At 41.6% G+C, this 19,716-nt stretch overlaps 1 protein-coding gene across 3 annotated transcripts in view; it reads left to right on the forward strand.

Annotated features, from left to right (window-relative positions):
* LOC125405218 (uncharacterized) overlaps positions 1–19,716 on the forward strand; it is a 90,710-nt gene that overhangs the window by 20,639 nt on the left and 50,355 nt on the right. For 2 of the 3 annotated variants that reach the window (XM_085684525.2, XM_087902968.1), the window contains exon 4: positions 655–1,636. The exons of the other annotated variant lie outside the window; for it this stretch is intronic. In XM_085684525.2, coding sequence (XP_085540651.1) covers positions 655–1,070 — 416 coding nt within the window. In that variant the 3' untranslated portion in view covers positions 1,071–1,636. Of the gene's footprint in view, positions 1–654; positions 1,637–19,716 lie in introns of those variants that run through there. 3 annotated transcript variants of the gene reach the window in all.

Below are 19,716 nucleotides of genomic sequence, written 5' to 3' on the forward strand. Positions count from 1 at the left end.
ACGTTGATCCTCTCTGGTAGATGTGGCCATGGCTGATGGAGAGAGAGGTCCTTTGGGGTAGGATGAGGAAAGGTCTCTTTGATTGGTTCTGTTCTCCTGCCCAGGCAAGTGGGACTACAACTGTATCACTGTTCTTAAGGCCTTAGGTGCTTGTGTAGAGAGCCATTGTGTTTGTAGACCGTGGAACCTCAAATTTGTCCTCTGAGATAGGACTGTCTTGAATCACATTTATGTGGAGGGACTGAGAGCTTAAAGGAAACGTTAAAGAAGAGGCTACTTGTGAAGCATAGCTTCAAGAGGCATCAGCATCTTACATTAAGAAATAGTGATCTGTGGGCTCCACGTGAAGGAATTCTGTCCTGGGGTTTTTCGTGGTACACGTAACCAAGTGCAAGGAAAACTGGGCTAAAACCAATTTTGCAAAGTCAAAGAGCAAACCATTTGCTTGTTGGCATGTTGGTACCCATAAACAAAAGAAAAGAAAAATGGTCGCACTAAAATTAGAAACTAAGATTTCCATTGGTGAAACAAATCTCAGGGCCTCCTCAGAGATGTGATCTATGAGTGCTGGTAGGTGCTCCAGGACTGTGTACAGAACAAGCTGTTTTCAACAGACCCTCTGTGTTTCTAATACGTGCTTTCTTTTCTCTGAAGGGATGGACAGAGAGCAGCAGCCAGAGAGTTCAAGATCACCCCTTAAGAAAACAAAACCAGTTAAAATTAAGAAAAAGAAAAGTGTCAGGTTTCTATTACCTCAGCAAGCTGATAAGAAAACAAAACCCTCTTCCGCTGGAGATGCAGGTCATGAGATGTTCAAATGTAAATGCCCCTACTGCCAAGCTTGTGTGGGGTCCATGTCAGGAGTCTCTGTGGGGACCAGGACAGAGGCAACCTCTCATTCACCCTCCACAGAAAAACAGATACAAGACCTCAATAACCTGACACTCAAACCTCGTTCCACCCAGCCCCCTGTTCTGTCAGAAGGAATACAGAAAAGAGAAAACAAAGTGCATTGGCAGCTGAAAAACAAAAAGGGGTTTCTAAAGGTTCTCCACAAATGGACAGCATGACTCTGGCATTGTCATCCTCATGTGAAGAAGATCAGAACCTACACTATCGTGAGTGTCAACATCACCAATCCCTAGGGTGAAATGTTTTTGGGAGGGGACTGGAGAGATGGCTCAGAGGTTAAGAGCACTGCCTGCTCTTCCAAAGGTCCTGAGTTCTATTCCCAGCAACCACATGGTAACTCACAACCATCTGTAGTGAGGTCTGGTGTTCTCTTCTGGCCTTCAGGCATACACACAGATAGAATATTGTATTCATAATAAATAAATATAAAAACGAAATGTTTTTGGGAGCATGATCAGTGGGAGTATTAGCATTCAGCTTGGTGACATCTTTGGATGGCAAGTTTCAAGCCTATACCATAAACGTAGCAGCCTTTTTCTTAGTAGTTTTGACATCCTCCCTGGGGCATTCTGAGAAGTGATACTCTTTGGCAAGAGCCACTACACAGCAATAGTTCTATACTCCCAATTTTGCTGTTTTCATGTGTAAGCTACCATCTTCCCATCCATGGGTTTTGACTCGTCCTTCCTTAAGTTGTTGTCAATAAAGTTAGAACGTTGATGTAGAGTGTATGTATTTCTGTTTTCAAAACTGTGTCCATTCTATTTTATTGGCTGGAACCCAGAAGAATCACCAGAACTGACTGAGGTGCATGTGTGTGTGTATGAAATTTTTGTTTCAAATCTATTACATCAATATAACAAAATATGATTCTTCTTTTTCTAAAATGAATCAGAACATATAGAGCATTCTCCATGTAATTAGTCCCCCAGTTGTTCACCATACACATTACACAACTACATAACACACTGAAAGCAGGTCACCTGCACTGGTACACTGGGTGTATAGACCTCTCTGTCACTGTATCATGTATGTAAATTCATGCAATGATCACTGCAATCAAGTTTCATCTCTTCTCTCAGAAAAATTTTACTCATGCTGGTTTTTATGATGACACCCAGCAGTATGCTTCAACTGGGACAGCCATTGCATTGTTTGCTTGTTCCATTATCATTTCATTTCATCAACATCTTATAAAAATGGTCAGGCCTGGCCTTTTCCACTCATCACCGTACCCTTAATTCTATATACTTGATTGTATATAGCAAGATTCCATTCTGTGGGACTTTAGATTGTGATCAAGTTGCTTGCTCAGCATGTGTGCGCACCTAGATTTGATTCTCCAGCACCACCGACACACACACACACACAGACACAGACACAGACACACACACACACACACACACACTTCACTGGGGCAATGAATACCCCTAATCTTGTTTCATATACTTGCAGTGCTACTGTAAATTTCACCTCCCCCTTTAGTGGACTCTGATGAGTGACAATCACAGAGAGAGACAGTTTAAAATGCATCCTATCAAGGAAGATATATGACTCACTGCTGCAACATTTTTTGCCATTGTATGTGCTCATGTGAAGTTTTTTGTGTATAGGGCCTGGTAAGATTCCAACCATCCACATTGGCATGTCAACTGATGTTGTCATTGCATAGGTCTTGTTTAGGTGAACAAAGTGTTGAGATGTTATGGGTGCAGCTTGCCCACAGCGTGCACAAGACCTGTACAGGTTCAAGCCATACAGGGCCCCAGCATTGAGAAAGGGAATTAGACATAGTGTCTCACAACTGACCATGTAGCTATTTCCAGTTGATGCCTGCTGGCCAAAGGGAAAATCAGTTTTCTACACTGGAATGTCACTGGGTCTATCATGCACATTCCAGGCCAGACCCCAAGCTCCAGAATAGTTGACCAGGACAAATGAACCTGGGAGGAGTTGGAGTAGGGTAAAAACATGATCAAAACATATTGTGTGGAAAAATTTTACATCAGCACAAAAGAAAAACAAACAAACAAAAGAATCCTAAAACCTGATCTGACAAAGGCAGGCAGATCTCTGTGAGTGTGTGGCCAGCCTGGTCTACAAGAGCTAGTTCCAGGATAGGCTCCAAAGCTATAGAGAAACCTTGTCTCGATAAACAAGGAAATAAGCAAAGAGTCCTAAAACCTAATACAGCAATATACAATGAGAACCCCCCCCCCCAAAAAAAACCCATGAAGAGACAAAAATAAAACAAACAAACAAAGTGTAAGAATATAGTGACGGCATGGGCACTAGAGGGGAGCCCACTACTGCCGTTTCCTAGAACAGGACACTTTCCAAGCGCATTCTAAACACTTATCCTTATGTGTATAGATAAGCATAGTACGTCTCACCCTTCATCAAAGGGGCTTCTCTTTGCAGCAGAGGGAGTCTATTATAGGAATGGAGTCCAGGACCCCTACAATTCCATAAAATTTTCTGAGCATTCATCCGGGCATATTCTTGGCTACTGACTTTTGTTACCACATCCCATCTTTCCCCCAAGCACTCCTTTTCATCTGCAGGATCATTAGATCCACAAACACAGCCTGCTTCAGGGTGGAGGGGATCTGAGAGCCAGGTATAGTGCTGAAGGGACCTAAGAGAGGGCGGACCAAGACAAATTCCCAAGTGCACACAGTCAGCCACAGCAAAGATTGGACCAAGATGCCAAGACTTTCCTGGCCTCATTTGAAAAAAGAGATAGGCCGGTGACAATGCAGGAATTCCTCCAACATCCTGAAAAGCAACATGATAACACCAGAATCCAGCAAAAAAAAAAAAAAAAACAGTAGGAAGACGTGGACACCCTAAAACAGAAGTCGTAGAAGAAATTGACTTTAACTGTAACCTTATGAAAATGATGGAGACCCTTATGCAGAAAAAGAAAAACTTTCTTAAAGAAATGGAAGAGAAGACAAGCAAAAAGTTAGACGAAATTAATAAATCCCTCAAAGACACCCAAGAAAACCAAGAAAAACAATGAAACAGGCAAAGGAAATAGTTCAAGACATGAAGACCAAAATGGAGGTAATAAGGAAAATACAAACTAAGGGAAAGCTGGATGTGGAAAATATGGGTAAAAGAACAGGAACTACAGAGACAAGTATAACCAACAGAATACAAGAGATAGAAGAAAGAATCTCAGGTGCTAAAGACACTATAGCGGAATTAGGTGCATTGATCAAAGAAAACAGGAAACCCAACAAATTCTTAACACAAAACATCTAGGAAATCTGGGATACAGTGAAAAGTCCAAACCTAAGAATCATAGGGTAGAAGAAGGAGAAGAATTACAACTCAAAGGCCCAGAAAATATATTCAATAAAATTATAGAAGAAAACTTTCCAAACCTAAAGAAGGATATCCCTATGAAGATACAAGAAGCTTACAAAACACCAAATAGACTGTATAAAAAAATCAGCTCGGGCACTGATCCTGTAGCAGAAGATACAATGGAGGGGTAAGTGTGTCCTGACCCGCCACACAAGCCCGGTAAGGGAACACACAATTTTCCCGTCATCCTTATCTCCCTGGGTATTCCCGAAGGGGCAGCTTCCCCCAGCTAAACCCTCTCTCCTCCTACCCCATCCCCGCTTTCAGCCAGGAACCCCCACCCTTCCTCTGTCCCTTTTTCGGGGCAGAAAATCCTCCAACTCAGCCTGTGTGGGTGCGGCCGGGATGGGGCAGCGAGTGCAAATGGGAGGGAGTTCCTTTGTTTTAGTAGCCTGCCTGCAGCAAGGTAGGACTGCAGGCAAAGTGATTTCTGGCCAGCAAGGGGCACTAATCCAGTAGCAGAAGACCCAGGGGAGGGAAGAGCCATTGGAGAGCATCTGAAGGGAGAGATGGGCAGGCACCAAGGCAAGAATTCCTCCAACAATCTGAAAAACAACATGAAAACACCAGAACTCAGCGAACTTACGACAGAAGGACTTGAACACCCTATTCCGGAAGAAGTGAAAAACAGTGTCATTATGAAAGCAATAGAGTCTCTTAATCAGGGCATGAATAACTCACTTAATGAAATAGAAGAGAAATATAACAAAAAGATTGAAGAAATGAGTAATTCGTAAATGATACCCTGGGAAACCAAGAAAAAACAGTCAAACAGGTAATGGAATCAGTTCAAGAACTGAAAACTGAAATGGAGGCAATGAAGAAAACACAAACCGAGGGCTAGCTGGATATGCAAAATCTAGGTAAACACACAGAGACGTCAGGAACAAGCATAACCAATAGAATATAAGAGATAGAAGAACGGATCTCATTTTCTGAAGACACCATAGAGAAAATAAACACTCTGACCAAAGAAAACAGCAAATCCAACAAATTCTCATCACAAAACATTCAGGAAATCTGGAACATAATAAAAAAAACCAAATCTAAGAATAATAGGGGTAGAAGAAGGAGAATAATTGCAGATCAAAGGTCCAGAAAATATATTCAACAAAATTATAGAAGAAAACTTTCCCATCCTAAAGAACGATATTCCTATGAAGGTTCAAGAAGCATACAGAACACCAAATAGACTGGATCAGAAAAAAACATCCCCTCGCCATATAATAATCAAAACACAAAGCATTCAGATTAAAGAAAGGATATTAAGAGCTGCAAAGGAAAAATGTCAAGTAACTTATAAAGGTAAACCTATCAGACTTACACCGGACTTCTCTATGGAAACCATGAAAGCCAGAAGGTCCTGGATAGAGGTACTTCAGAAACTAAGAGACCATGGATGCAAGCCCAGACTACTATACCCAGCCAAGCTATTGTTCACTATCAAGGGAGGAAACAAAATATTCCAGGATAAAAACAAATTTAAACAATACGTAGCTACAAATCCAGCCTTACAGAGAATATTAGAAGGAAAATCACAACCCAAGGAATCCAACATTCCCATCACTGCCTACAATAACTCAGACATCTAGCAACCCTTCACAAGCACAACTCAAAGAAGGAAAACACATACACTCTACTACCCAAAAAAATGACCGGAGTCAACAACCACTGGTCATTAATATCACTTAATGTCAATGGACTCAATTCACCTATAAAGAGGCACAGACTTAGAGACTAGATACGAAAACAGGATCCAACATTCTGCTGTTTACAAGAAACACACCTCAACCACAAAGACAGACACCTACTCAGAGTAAAGGGTTGGGAAAAGGTTTTCCAAGCAAATGGACCTAAGAAACAAGCAAGTCTGGCCATTCTAATATCTAACAAAATTGACTTCAAACTAAAATCATTCAGAAGAGATGGAGATGGACATTTCATACTCATAACAGGAACAATTCATCAGGAAGAAGTCTCAATCCTGAATATCTATGCCCCTAATATAAAGGCACCCACATATGTAAAAGAAACTCTTCTAGAACTCAAGGCAGTCATCAAACCACACACACTAATAGTAGGAGACTTCAACACTTCTCTCTCACCAATGGACAGGTCAATCAGACAGAAATATAACAGAGAAATAAGAGAATTATTTGAGGCATTGAATCAAATGGACTTAACAGACATCTATAGAACACTCCACCCAAATAGGAAAGAATATACCTTCTTCTCTGCAGCTCATGGAACCTTCTTGACAATTGACCACATACTGGGTAACAAAGCAAGCTTCCACAGATACAAAAAAATATTAGTAACCACCTGTTTCTTGTCAGATCACCATGGATTAAAATTAGAATTCAACAACAATGCTACCCACAGGAAGCCAAGAAACTCATGGAATTCGAACAGTCAACTACTAAATCACCCCTGGGTCAAGGAAGAAATAAAGAAAGAAATAAAAGTCTTCCTTGAATTTAATGAAAATAAAGCCACAACATACTCAAACCTATGGGACACTATGAAAGCAGTGCTAAAGGGAAAGGTCATAGCACAAAGTGCCCAATTAAAGAAAACGGAGAAAGCAAACTTTGGAGACTTAACAGTACACTTGAAAGCTCGAGAAAAAAAAGAAGCAGATTCACCCAGGAGGAGTAGAAGACTGGAAATAATCAAAGTGAGGGCTGAAATCAACAAAATAGAAACACAGAAAACAATACAAAGAATCAATGAAACGAAAAGCTGGTTCTTGGAGAAAATCAACAAGATAGACAAACCCCTATCCAAAGTAATCAAATGGCAGAGAGAGAACATGAAAATTAATAAAATCAGAAATGAAAAGGGGGACATAACCACAGACACAGAGGAAATTCAGAGAATCATTAGATCTTATTACGAAAGTTTATATGCCACAAAGTTGGAAAATGTAAAAGAAATGGACATTTTTTAGATAAGTACCATATACCAAAGTTGAACCAAGAACAGGTGCCCAATCTAAATAGAACCGTTAGTCGTGAAATCTCCCTACCAAAAAAAGCCCAGGACCAGATGGTTTCAAAGAAGAATTCTACCAGAACTTCCAGGAAGAGCTAATACCTATACTCCTTAATGTATTCCACAATATAGAAACAGAAGAGTCATTGCCAAACTCCTTTTATGAAGGTACAGTTACCCTAATACCAAAAGCACACAAAGACACAACCAAGAAAGAGAATTACAGGTCAATCTCACTCATGAACATCGACGGGAAAATTCTTAGTAAAATACTGACAAACCGAATCCAAGAACACATTAGAAAAATTATCCATTATGATCAAGTAGGCTTCATCCCAGAGATGCAGGGCTGGTTCAACATACGCAAATCTATCAATGTAATCCATCATATAAATAAACTGAAAGAAAAAAACCATATGATCATTTCATTGGATGCTATAAAAGCATTTGACAAAATTCAACACCCATTTATGATAAAGGTGTTGGAGAGACTGGGGATACAAGGATCATACCTAAATATAATAAAAACAATATACAGCAAGCCGACAACAAACATCAAATTGAATGGAGAGAAACTCAAAGCCATTCCACTAAAATCAGGAACACGACAAGGCTGTCCACTCTCTCCATACCTCTTCAATACAGTGCTTGAAGTTCTAGCAATAGCAATAAGACAACATAAGGAGATCAAGGGGATTCGAATTGGAAAGGATGAAGTTAAACTTTCGTTATTTACTGACGATATGATAGTGTACATAAGCGACCCCCAAAACTCTACCAAAGAACTCCTACAGCTGATAAACACCTGTAGTAATGTGGTAGGATACAAGATCAACTCCAAAAAATCGGTTGCCCTCCTATACCCAAAGGATAAAGAAGCAGAGAGGGAAATCAGAGAAACATCACCTTTCACGATAGCCACAAATAGCATAAAATATCTTGTGGTAACTCTAACCAAGAAAGTGTAAGACCTATTTGACCAGAACTTTAAGTCTTTGAAGAAAGAAATTGAGGAGGTTACCAGAAAATGGAAAGACCTCCCCTGCTCTTGGATTGGGAGAATCAGCATAGTAAAAATATCAATTCTACCAAAAGCAATTTATAGATTCAATGCAATCCCCATCAAAATCCCATCAAACTTCTTCACAGACCTTGAGAGAACAATAATCAAGTTTATATGGCAAAACAAAAAACCCCAGCATAGCCAAAACAATCTTATACAATAAAGGAACTTCTGGAAGCATTACCATCCCTGACTTCAAACTCTATTACAGAGCTACAGTATTGTAAACAGCTTGGTATTGTCATAAGAACAGAGAATTCGACCTATGCAATCGAATAGAAGACCCGGATATTAACCCACAAAGCTATGAACACCTAATTTTCAACAAGGGAGCTAAAGGTATACAATGGAAGAAGAAAAGCATCTTTAACAAATGGTGCTGGCATAACTGGATGTCAACCTGTAGAAGAATGAAAGTAGATCCATATCTATCACCATGCACTAAACTCAAGTCCAAATGGATTAAAGACATCAACATTAATCTGTCCACTTTGAACCTGATAGAAGAGAAAGTGGGAAGTAGTCTACAAGACATAGGCACAGGAGGCCACTTCCTAAGTAGGACCCCAGTAGCACAGACAATAAGAGAAACAATGAGTAAATGGGACCTACTGAAACTGAGAAGCTTCTGTAAAGAAAAGGACACTGTCAGTAAGAGAAAAAGGCTACCTTCTGACTGGGAGAAGATCTTCACAAACCCCTCATTAGACAAAGGTCTGATCTCCAAAATATACAAAGAACTCAAGAAACTAGACACCAAAACTTTAATTATCCCAATTAAAAAATGGGGTACTGAACTGAATAGAGAATTCACAACAGATGAACTTCGAATGGCCAGAAAACACTTAACGTCATTGTCAACCTCCTTAGCGATTAGGGAAATGCAAATCAAAACCACTTTGAGATACCATCTTACACCTGTCAGAAAAGCTAAACTCAAAAACACCAATGATAGCCTATGCTGGAGAGGATGTCGAGTGAGGGGAACACTCATCCATTGTTGGTGGGAATGCAAACTTGTGCAGCCACTGTGGAAATCAGTGTGGGGTTTTCTTAGGAAACTGGGAATCAACGTCCCTCAGGACCCAGCAATTGCACTCTTGGGAATATACCCAAGAAATGCCCTATCATACTACAAAAGTATTTGTTCAACTATGTTCATAGCTGCACTCTTTGTAATAGCCAGAACCTGAAAACAACCTAGGTGCCCCTCAATAGAAGAATGGTTAAAAAAGGTGTGGAACATATACACATTATAATTTTACGCAGCGTTAAAAAACAATGACATCTCGAATTTTACATGCAAATGGATGGACATAGAAAATGCTTTACTGAGCGAGGTAACCCAGATCCAAAAAGAGGAATATGGTATTTACTCACTCATAAGTGGATTCTAGCCATAGTTAAAGGTCTTTGAGTCTATAATTTGTGATCCTAGATAAGCTAAATAAGAAGGTGAACCTGAAGAATTCATATAGTTATCCTCCTGGATATTAGAAGTAGTCACGATTGCCAGGCAAACTTGGGTCCACGGGGGGTTGGGGGAAAGTAATGGGAGATGGTTAGGGAGAGGGGAGAGGGTGAGGTTTGGGGATGGCTTGGGGGAATGGCGGGGAGGGAGGAAGGATGGATATGGGAGCAGGGAAGTTTATATCTCAAGTAAGGGAGCCATTTTAGAGTTTGCAAGAGACTTGATTCTGCAGGGGTTCCCAGGCCCAAGGAGAGGTCCCCAGATTTTACTCTGGGCCGCAGAGGAGAGGGTGCCTGAACTGGCCTTGGCCCATAACCATACTGATGAATATTTTGCCTGTCACCACAGAACCTTCATATGGCGATGGATGGAGATAGAGACAGAGACACATATTTGAACACTGGACTTAACTCCCTAGGTCTAAATGAGAAGCAGATGGAGGGAGATCATGAGCAAGGAATGCAAAATCAGAGCGGGCCTTCATCTGACAATGAATGGAGATAGAGACGGAGACCCACAGTGGAGTACTTTAAGTCAGGACCCGGAAGGGTGCGTTCACCCACTGATACAAGGGGACTGATCAAATGAGAGCTCACCAAGGCCAGCTGGACTGGGAGTGAACGAGCATGTGATCAAACCGGATTCTCTGAATGTGGTGACATGGGGGCTGACTGAGCCCCCAAGGTCCAAATGAAGACTGAGAAGCCATTGACAATGGCACTGGGTCTTGTTTAGTCTGCGTGTACTGGCTGTTTGGGATCCTGGCCTGTTTGAATGCTCACCTTCCTGGACCTGGAGGGAGGGGCGAGGAACTTGGATTTCCCACAGGGCAGGAAACCCTGACTGCTCTTGGTAATGGTGAGGGAGGAGGAGAGGGAGTGCGGGGAGCGGGAGGGTATTGGGAGGAGGGGAGGAAGTGGAAAGAGTGTTTTCGGATACTTGAATAAACAAGTCTAACTGAAAAAAAAACAGTTATAAAGCAAGAATTACATTTATATTATTTATATTTATTTTATCTTTTATCATAACTAAGGAAAAGTATAACTATAACTAACCATTCTTCAACTCCCTCAAAGACTGTAGAAGGATATTATATTATGTAAGTAAACAAGAAATAAGCAACTTCCAAACTCTAGAAATGACAGAGACTTCTCACTGCCTGGACAGTCACCCAAAGTTCCTCTGCACTGTTTGGGCATCCATGTTCGGCCTTCAGGCCCATAGTTTCCAGCAGACTTCTCCATAAAGCAGGAAATTTCAAAGGTAGTTTAGTCACTATCTGCTGTGTCCTGCAGAATGTCTCCCAGACTCTTTCATGAATCAGGAACCCCAAATGGCCATCTCACCTTTAGGCCAGTTCAGCAGTCCTCTCTCTGCGGGTTCTCTGTGTCCAGTTTATGCAACAGTCCAGGCAAGAACAGTTTCTTGCCCAAATGGCTAACCAACTCCATAAGGAGCCTCTTCAATGCCCATCTTCCTCTTGAAGTAGCTGGTGCTGCCAGTAGCAGACATGTCTCATTGTCATGAAAAGCCCTAAGTTATTAAAACATTTAAAATGCCATATTCTGTTGTCTTTGAAAGATATGAAGAATGCCTATCTAACTGAAATATATCTCTACACATCTAGAAAATCTAACATGACAACAAGCTTAACTATTATTGATGATTATCCATTAACAACCTATATTTCGTAGTTATACATTACATTTTTAAAATGAACTACAAAATCACAATACCTTAATCAAGATCAGAAATACGTATACATATAACAAAGTTGACCTTAAACTTGTGTCAATAAGTCAAGATTTATACCAATACAAATTATCCATACCTATATCATAGCCCTCCTTTAAATGTAAAAGAACATTTTGGGAATATGGGCGCAGTTATTTCTCTCCAAGCTGCTTCGTGCTTATTGGGGGCAGTATTATTCAGGTCTTTTATGGTGTAACCTGCGTGCCAGGTTCATCTCAGTCGGCAGTTGAGTGAAGTAATTTTTTGAGGGTGTTCACAGCAATTTTTCAGTAGGACATGATCTATCATACCATATTGGGACAGAAGCAATCCACAGGGCCTCATCCTCTGTGAAAACAAAAGAAGAACCTCCTTTCTAATGCATCATGTTCTTAGATCCAAATTCTGAAGTCAAGATAGCTTTATGATATATGTTCTGGTTTATTTTAGCAGCCCACACAATGAGATATGCCTCTGTACTTAGCTCCTTTACAGTCAAAAAGTTCAAAGAAAACACAATATACAGAATCCAAACTCTCTGTGAATTTTCCATTTTTATGTGGCTTATTTTTCTTTATTTCTTTTAATCTATAACTATCTGTACTCTGTCTCTTTAAAGATTTTACCCTTTTTTTAAGGCATTAATTTTATTCTCTACATTCTTTTTCTTCTCTCTCCCAAGCCTACATACAGTCATCCAACACTTTGACCCATGTAGAGGTCTTTTATGTCTGAATCTGTCCTATTGTGATGTCTGTTTTTGCTTTGCGCTTTTAAATTTTTAAGCATTTAAGAATCTAAGCTGTGACATTCCTAGGTCAAAAACAGGTACTGCGGGCTTGCCCCGCCCAGTCCAACGTGACAGAGCCCTTTGTGACTCTGAATCAGTTGTACCTCTGAGTTGCAGAGCTGTGGGCTGTTCTGGATGTTGGCTCCACCTCTCTCCAATTTCAAAATGGAGGACATACCATTTTCTGCTAGCTCTTGGCCTGCCAGGTAGGAGTCGCACTCAGCAGTTTAACTCTGAGACTGAACATGCAGCACAGAAACTCTTTTCATCCAAGTTACAGCCAAATCTGATGTGCAGAGCACTGCACAGCCTGGACACATCTCTCTGTATGGCGGCAGAAACCTGCCATGCTCTCCCATCTGCCTAAGCCTGATCCCACAGTCTGCCCAGGTGGGGAGTGCCAAGCCATTGGCATAGTTTCAGAGTACTTTCTTCCCATTTCCGAGCGTAAACACAAACATCCAGTCTCATAAAAACCATTGCAATGCTTTAAAGCCAGAGTTTGCACTGGCGGCCCAGCCTAGGAAGCCGCGTTTTAAAATGACAGGGCACTTTTTTCTGCTGCTATTGCTGAAACAGGAAATCCCTCTATGGCACATCCTAGCAAACAGCAAAATGTTGTGTTAGACTCTCTTTCACTTTTGTTTAAAGCCCTCTCAGGTTTTAAAGTGGATTTAGTTACCATGTTGGGCAGCCAATTGTAAAAGGAGCAGTGGGCTGCTTTTCATCCCACCTGGCTCCTGGCCGCCTGGCTAGTTTACACCCAAAATAATTACATGAAAACTGTATTCATTTAAACACTGGCTGGCCCATTAGTTCTAGCCTCTTATTGGCTAACTCTCACATCTTGACTAACCCATATCTAATAATCTGTATGCCACCACAAGGTCGTGGCTTACCAGTATGAGTCTAGCCAGCATCCGTCTCGGGAAGGGGAACCATGGCGTCTGCTTGACTCTGCTATCTTTCTCCCAGCATTCTGTTCAGTCTACTCCACCTCTCTGAATTTTGTCCTATCAAAAAACCAAGGCAGTCTCTTTATTTGACCATTGAAAGTAACACATAGACAGATGTCCCTCCTAAATCACACTGAGGTGAAGAAATGTCCTTAGTTGTGCTAAGGACAACTTATGCTCAAAAAAGGGGGTGCCTTTTGAAGTGACCTTCTTAGAAGATACATTCCTTGGAAGGGTATGTATGGGGGTGAGGGAGCTGTGCTAAAGTGGCCTCATAGCTTGTAGATGTTTTACGAAGCCTTGACTATGGTGCATGCCAACATATAGTAAGCATTCTCATATGCAAGTTCACCTTAGACTCTTGAGGTGTCAATTGATGATAAGTATGTGTTCTATATTGAGGCTTCCCAGTCATCTTTTGCTTGCCTTTTTGAAACTCCACTCACTCCTTTCACACAGATGAGATCATATGACTTGTATCTGAGGTTGAATTTGTCAGTTACAACGCAGATCAGAACTCAAGGTCTGGCCCAATTTTACCTTCTGGTCTTCAGATAGCCTGAATTAGGCCCCTTCCCTGCACACAGAATTTCCCATACGAATGTCATTCATTCCCTTGTTCATTTGCAAAGTGGTAGTAATCCAACAACCTGGTTTCTTGGGTGCCTTCTGACTCAAGAGTGTGCAGTGTTTGGTGGGATCAGTAAAGCAGGGTCTGCCCTTGTAAATGTGAGGAGCTTTTGGGAGTTCATAGTCAAAGGACTTCAGTGGGCTTTTTAGGGCTTGTCAGTTTCGGTTAGTAAACAACATCATGTAATTCCTGGGGTGCAGCGGGTATTAAGGGTGAATTTCATTACACTGTTGGGGATTCAGAAACCAATATCTCTGAGGTACATAGAAATGGAATTGGATGAATATCAAAATTGGAGTTGAAGATCAAAAAATGCTGGATTCACTTGCTTTTTACCTTAATAAGTATTATCTAGTTGCATATCATGCATATTCATGAATTTCCATTTAGTATTTGGGATGATACTCCAGGATAACTTTCTTCCTTATTGCTTCTGTTTCCATTTCCCCAGGATTTGTAACACTACCAATGGAGGCTCTCTCTCCACCCACTGGAGACTGGTGCTGCCTTCCTTCTCACCTTTGATTTGAAGCTGCTGTCTGCATTCCCACCACCTCCTGTTTGCCAGTTCTTTTCCTACAGCTGCTCACTGCACCTTACCATCTGCAGCTGCCCCTTCCTTTGCCTTAGCTTACACTGGAGAACTCATTCTGCGGAGCATGTTATGCTCAAACGCGGGAATATAGAAATTGCCAGGTGATGTCTGCAGTGGTCGGGACACCCCCCTCTTTCTGTTTGTGTGTGTGTGTGTGTGTGTGTGTGTGTGTGTGTGTGCACTGTTCTCAGTGACTATCTCCCCTTCACTCTCTGGATGTCACCAGATGTTGCTTTGTGTTTCTGTCAACATCACTAAGACCTGTGCGTTCTGTTTCTGGATACTTTCTATATCTTTTTCGGTGTCCTCTATCATATTTGTCCTCCTTTCCCATCCATCCATGAGCGCATCTGTCTGTGCAGCTCAATAGAGTTCTTAGTGGGACACCCAAGGTCTCCACATGTTCTTACCATGTCTGCTCCTGCACATTTCATGGCTGGAGAATTCCCCCAGGGGCCATAACCCACATCTTATCAGCATCGGTCTGTCTTCCAAATCATCCTCACCAGTCTTGAGCTCTTGTTCTCCCCAGTGGTTACACTCTGTCTGTGAGGATTCCTCCCATAGTGCACTGCCTAGAGCAGGTGGCTTTCATCTTCCAGTCATTTTATTTTTAAGATTCTAATATACTTACCTCCTTTCAACCTTGCCTTTATCCCTGGAAACCCTTTCATATACTACTCATTTTTTCTCAATTTCATATTTTAAAATTTATTTTTTATTGAAAACACATGCGTTCGCGCGCGCGCACACACACACACACACACAGAGAGAGAGAGAGAGAGAGAGAGAGAGAGAGAGAGAGAGAGAGAGAGAGAGAGATACACAACCTATTTAGTCCCTATAACATTATTTTTTTGGTTTTGGATAATGAATTTGTGGGCTTTTTTTCTCCCACTACCAGTGTCCCTTTGTTGCCTATAGGTTTGTTTTCAGTTTTGTTTTTCGCAGCCCTGAGGTGTGCTGGGCATTCCCTGACCACTTTGGCATGTCTGTGGTGGTTGTTCTTCAGTTCACTCTTAGGCCGTTACATTGGTGAGACCATGGGTGTAGCATCTGACATTCCTAGGAGACACCGGCTCACAGAAAACTTCGTGAACCTCTTGTTTGAGCAATCTTTCTTTCCCTCTTCCATTCTCTTCCTTGTGTCTGTTGGGACTGGGCTCCACGGTGCTGCATTTTCATTAGTTGTGGTTTTCTTTAATGGTCTCTGTCTGTTGGAAGAAGATGTTTCCATGATGCTGCACGAGGACTGCACTTCTGTCTGGGTATAAGGGTAAATATTTGCAGTGTAGTTAGGGATTATGATGTCTTCTTAAAGGGGCAGTTACTGCTTCTGCAGATTCCATTATTATATCTAACCCTAGGTTTCCTGTACCAGGTATGATTTCCCTCCTCCTGAGCAGGACTGAAGTTTGAGGATCTGTAGGTCACCACTAGTGCATGTGCCACTACCACACACTTAGGGTTATCTTAGCATGCTGGTCGTCGTGGTTCACAGGCATCATACCTGGGTAGGATTGCTGGTTGCTTCCCTCTTTTGGAAGCTTGTCCTCGTGAAGTACAGACCTCATGAAAGAGACTTTCAGGTCAGATCCAGCTCAGGGGCCTCTGGGGACAAGATGAGATTTCTGTTCCAGTAGTAATTCCACAAGCATGTGTTTGGATAGACTGGGCATTGCAAAGGCCTTTGTCTACCCAGCATTCTCTCCCAGGTGCAGTCCAGTTGAGTAGGCTTTTGAGCTAACTGATAATAAAAAAGCCGCACAGGCAATTCTCTGTCCTGTCCTCAAACAGAACTGTGCCAGATCTCTGCTGACACAGAGACACAGCTTCCTTGACTCCGAGGAAAACATGCAGATTTTATTAAGGTTTTCAACAAGGTATAACCTTGCCTTTGCCCATGTATCGAGGCCACATCATCATTGTTTAGAACCTTTGGAAACTTTAAATGGTGAGATCTTCTTCCCCAGATTCTTCTTAAGTATCCTTTTATTTTAAGGAGTGCATTGACCTGTATGGACGTGCCCAAAACAAGTGCTCAAGTGCGTTGAGAGTGCAGAGAAATAAGAGTGGGCTTTGTATGACTGGAGAAGTGGGTCAGCCGTTGGGACCAGTAGCTTCTCTCTCAGAATTTGAACATCCATATTGAGTGGTTTTTTTTTTAATCCACCGGTAACTCCAGCTGAAGAGCATGAATCCCCCTGTTGTGACCTGTGCAGGCACCTAAGTACTCCTGGTGCACATAGACTACACTCAGGGACACATGAATCAATCCATCTCTTTGGTTCTCTTGTTTGCTTGTTTTCAAGGCAGGGTTTCACTGTGTAACCCTGCTTTTCCTGGATCTCAGTGTGTAGACCAGGTTGGCATCAGACTCACAGAGATGCAAGTCCCTCTCACTTCCATGTGCTGGGATTAATGGTATGTGCTGCCACCTCCCAGCAAATACATCTTCTCCTTTTTTTCCATAATGGATTGTTCTTCATACATGGGTGGGCATTATGAAAATACTTTTCTGGGAGTAGTCAGAATATGCTAAGTGTCATTCATGTGTCGATTAAAATTTGAATGATCTTGAAATATTTCAGGTCTTCTATGTTCTGAGAAATCAACTCACCCTGAAACTGAGTTATAGGAAGGTGTAAATATCTCTGCTAGGAATGCCATTTGGGCTTCCAAAAGGGCAAGCCAATCACACATTAGACAAATTCCCCATGGGTCCTGCATTATAAACATTTCCAAATCAAAAAAATTTCCTCAACGCCATTCTCACATCAAGAATGTTACAACGTCCAGGCTTTGTAAGTGGGATGACAGTTGATTGGACGAATAGCCATTGTGGATGGTGGAAGACCTGCTGAGGGAGCTGAGGGTAGGCTGTCTTTGCCACTTTGTAGCATAAGACTATTCCTAAGGTCTATTTCTAGCATTGCAATTTATTTCTCTAATCTTTTTTTTGAAATCAGGAGGAACTGAATCTCATAAAAGATTTCCACTGTATTGTAGTAGCCCTCTTATATAGTTACTGACAAAGTGAATCTTTGTTCTGCCAATGAATCACTTGATGTAGATTCGATGGAATGTGAAGATATCACAAAAGTAGCAACAATGATTTCTCATCTCAACTTGTACAAGTATGTGGTGGTTTGAGTAAGAATGGCCCCAATGGGCTCAGATATTTACATACTCAATCTTCAGTCCTAAATCTACTTGGGAAGGGTTAGGAGGTGTGTCACTATGTGGGTGGTCATTGAGGTTTCAAGCCCCATGACATGCCCTTCCTATCTCTCTATCTGTCTCTGTCCCTCCCTCCCTCCCTTCTTCCCTCTGTCCCTCCCTCTTTCCCTCCCTCCTTTCCTCCCTTCCTCCCTCCCTGTTGTAAAAGGAGGAGTGGGCCACGTCCTGCCCAATATGAGTGCAGGCCCTTTGTTCCATTCCACCTCGTTAGCTTTCACCGGAAATAACCACATGAAAATTGTATTAAGTTAAAGACTGCCTGGCCCATTAGTTATAGCCTCTTCTTGGGTTACTCTCACATCTTGATTCAACCCATTTCTAGTAATCTGTATGTCACCACGAGATCATGGCTTACCAGGAAAGATTCAGCATGTCTGACCTGGCAGCTTCATGATGGCTGGCTTTTTCACCCTGCCTCCTTTCTCCCAGCATTCTTTCCTGTCTACTCCGCCTATCTAAGGTGCTGTCCTATCAAAGGCCAAGGCAGTCTCTTTTTTTAACCAATGAAAGAAACACATAAAAAGAAGACCATCCTACACCACCTCCCTTCCTCCCCCACTCCTGATTGTATGTCAAGCTCTCAGCACTTGTTCCAGCACCATATTTGACTTCCTACTGCCACATACCCCCCCCTCCACGGTGATCATGGGCCCTGTCTGACCTCTGAAACTGTGTGTTTCAGTTTTGTAAGTTGCCTTGGTTGTGGTTTCTTCACGACAATAGAAAATAACTAAGACAACATGAGTATTTTTCCAACCAATATGTAGTATTGGGATTTATTAACTACACTTTAAGGTTTTCAAAAGACTTGGGAAATATAGGCATCCCATAAAAGATCAAGAATATCATTCTATTTTAGGAAAAGCACAACTGATATTGTCTGAAGACTATGAATAGATGATGTATCGTTTAGATTAGTTGAATTTCCTTCTGCATTCTTTTATTCATTCTTAAATTGTTCTTGTGTGTTTACCTGTCCATGTGTCTGGGTTTTGTTTTGGCAGCTTCTTGATAGATAGCTGGTGCTGTCCTGGAGCACATATGTAGCCCAGACTGTCCTCTAGATCCTCCTTCTTCAGCCTCCTGAGTGCTGGTATTACAGGTGTGTGTTCATCTGCCCTGGTAGCTACTTTCCTTATGAAAACTCTTTGCTGGTTTCTGGTTGTTAATAGCTAAGATGCTGAAGTTGAAGTACTACAATAAGCATTATTGTAATAGTGATGCTCCTACACAGCTGAGGAAAAAATATTATAAGCCAGCTAGAAATTAGAAACTGAGAGGTTTCCTGTGAGTTCTCACAGACAGGGTCTCAGGTAACTCAGGTAAACCACAACTTTCCCATGTTGCTAAAGATGATCATAACCTTAGCATTCTAATCCTCCACAGTCCACCTGACTCTACAGGAGTACTGCTCAGCACATGGAATGCTGAATGGGGCTCAAACCCAGTGCATTCTGTGTGCTAGGCAAGCTCTCCACCGTTGTCACCATATCCCCAGTACCCCTCAGTGTAATATATCCAGTCTTCGTATGATACTATCATCTTTCTGACACAAGAGTTCAAAGCAAAATGCTTCCATTTGTGATCATTCCCCTACTTGCCATTAAAAATAAAAACAAAACAACATGAAACAACCAACAAAGAAAATCTACCTCAGAGAAACCAGAGTGTGTACTGGGTGTTTTTATCCAATGTGATACATTGCCTGGGTTTGCGTGTTTATAAACAAACCATATAATCAATTGCTTCATCTAGATTTTTACATTAGAGGCCTTATAACGGGCATAATTTTTATGGATTCCTCTTGACCTCTTTCGCAATCATGGCCCCTAAATCTACTGGTAGCTATTTGGTGGTTACTCACCCACAGATGCATCTGACTTCTGTGTCTCTCATGTATAGTTTTTGAGTGCATGAATCTCATTGCATAAATACTCATTGGATACCTGTAGGTG

This window comes from Myodes glareolus, chromosome X (assembly GCF_982192425.1).
Source record: "Myodes glareolus chromosome X, mMyoGla1.1, whole genome shotgun sequence".
Taxonomy (NCBI): Eukaryota; Metazoa; Chordata; class Mammalia; order Rodentia; family Cricetidae; genus Myodes; species Myodes glareolus.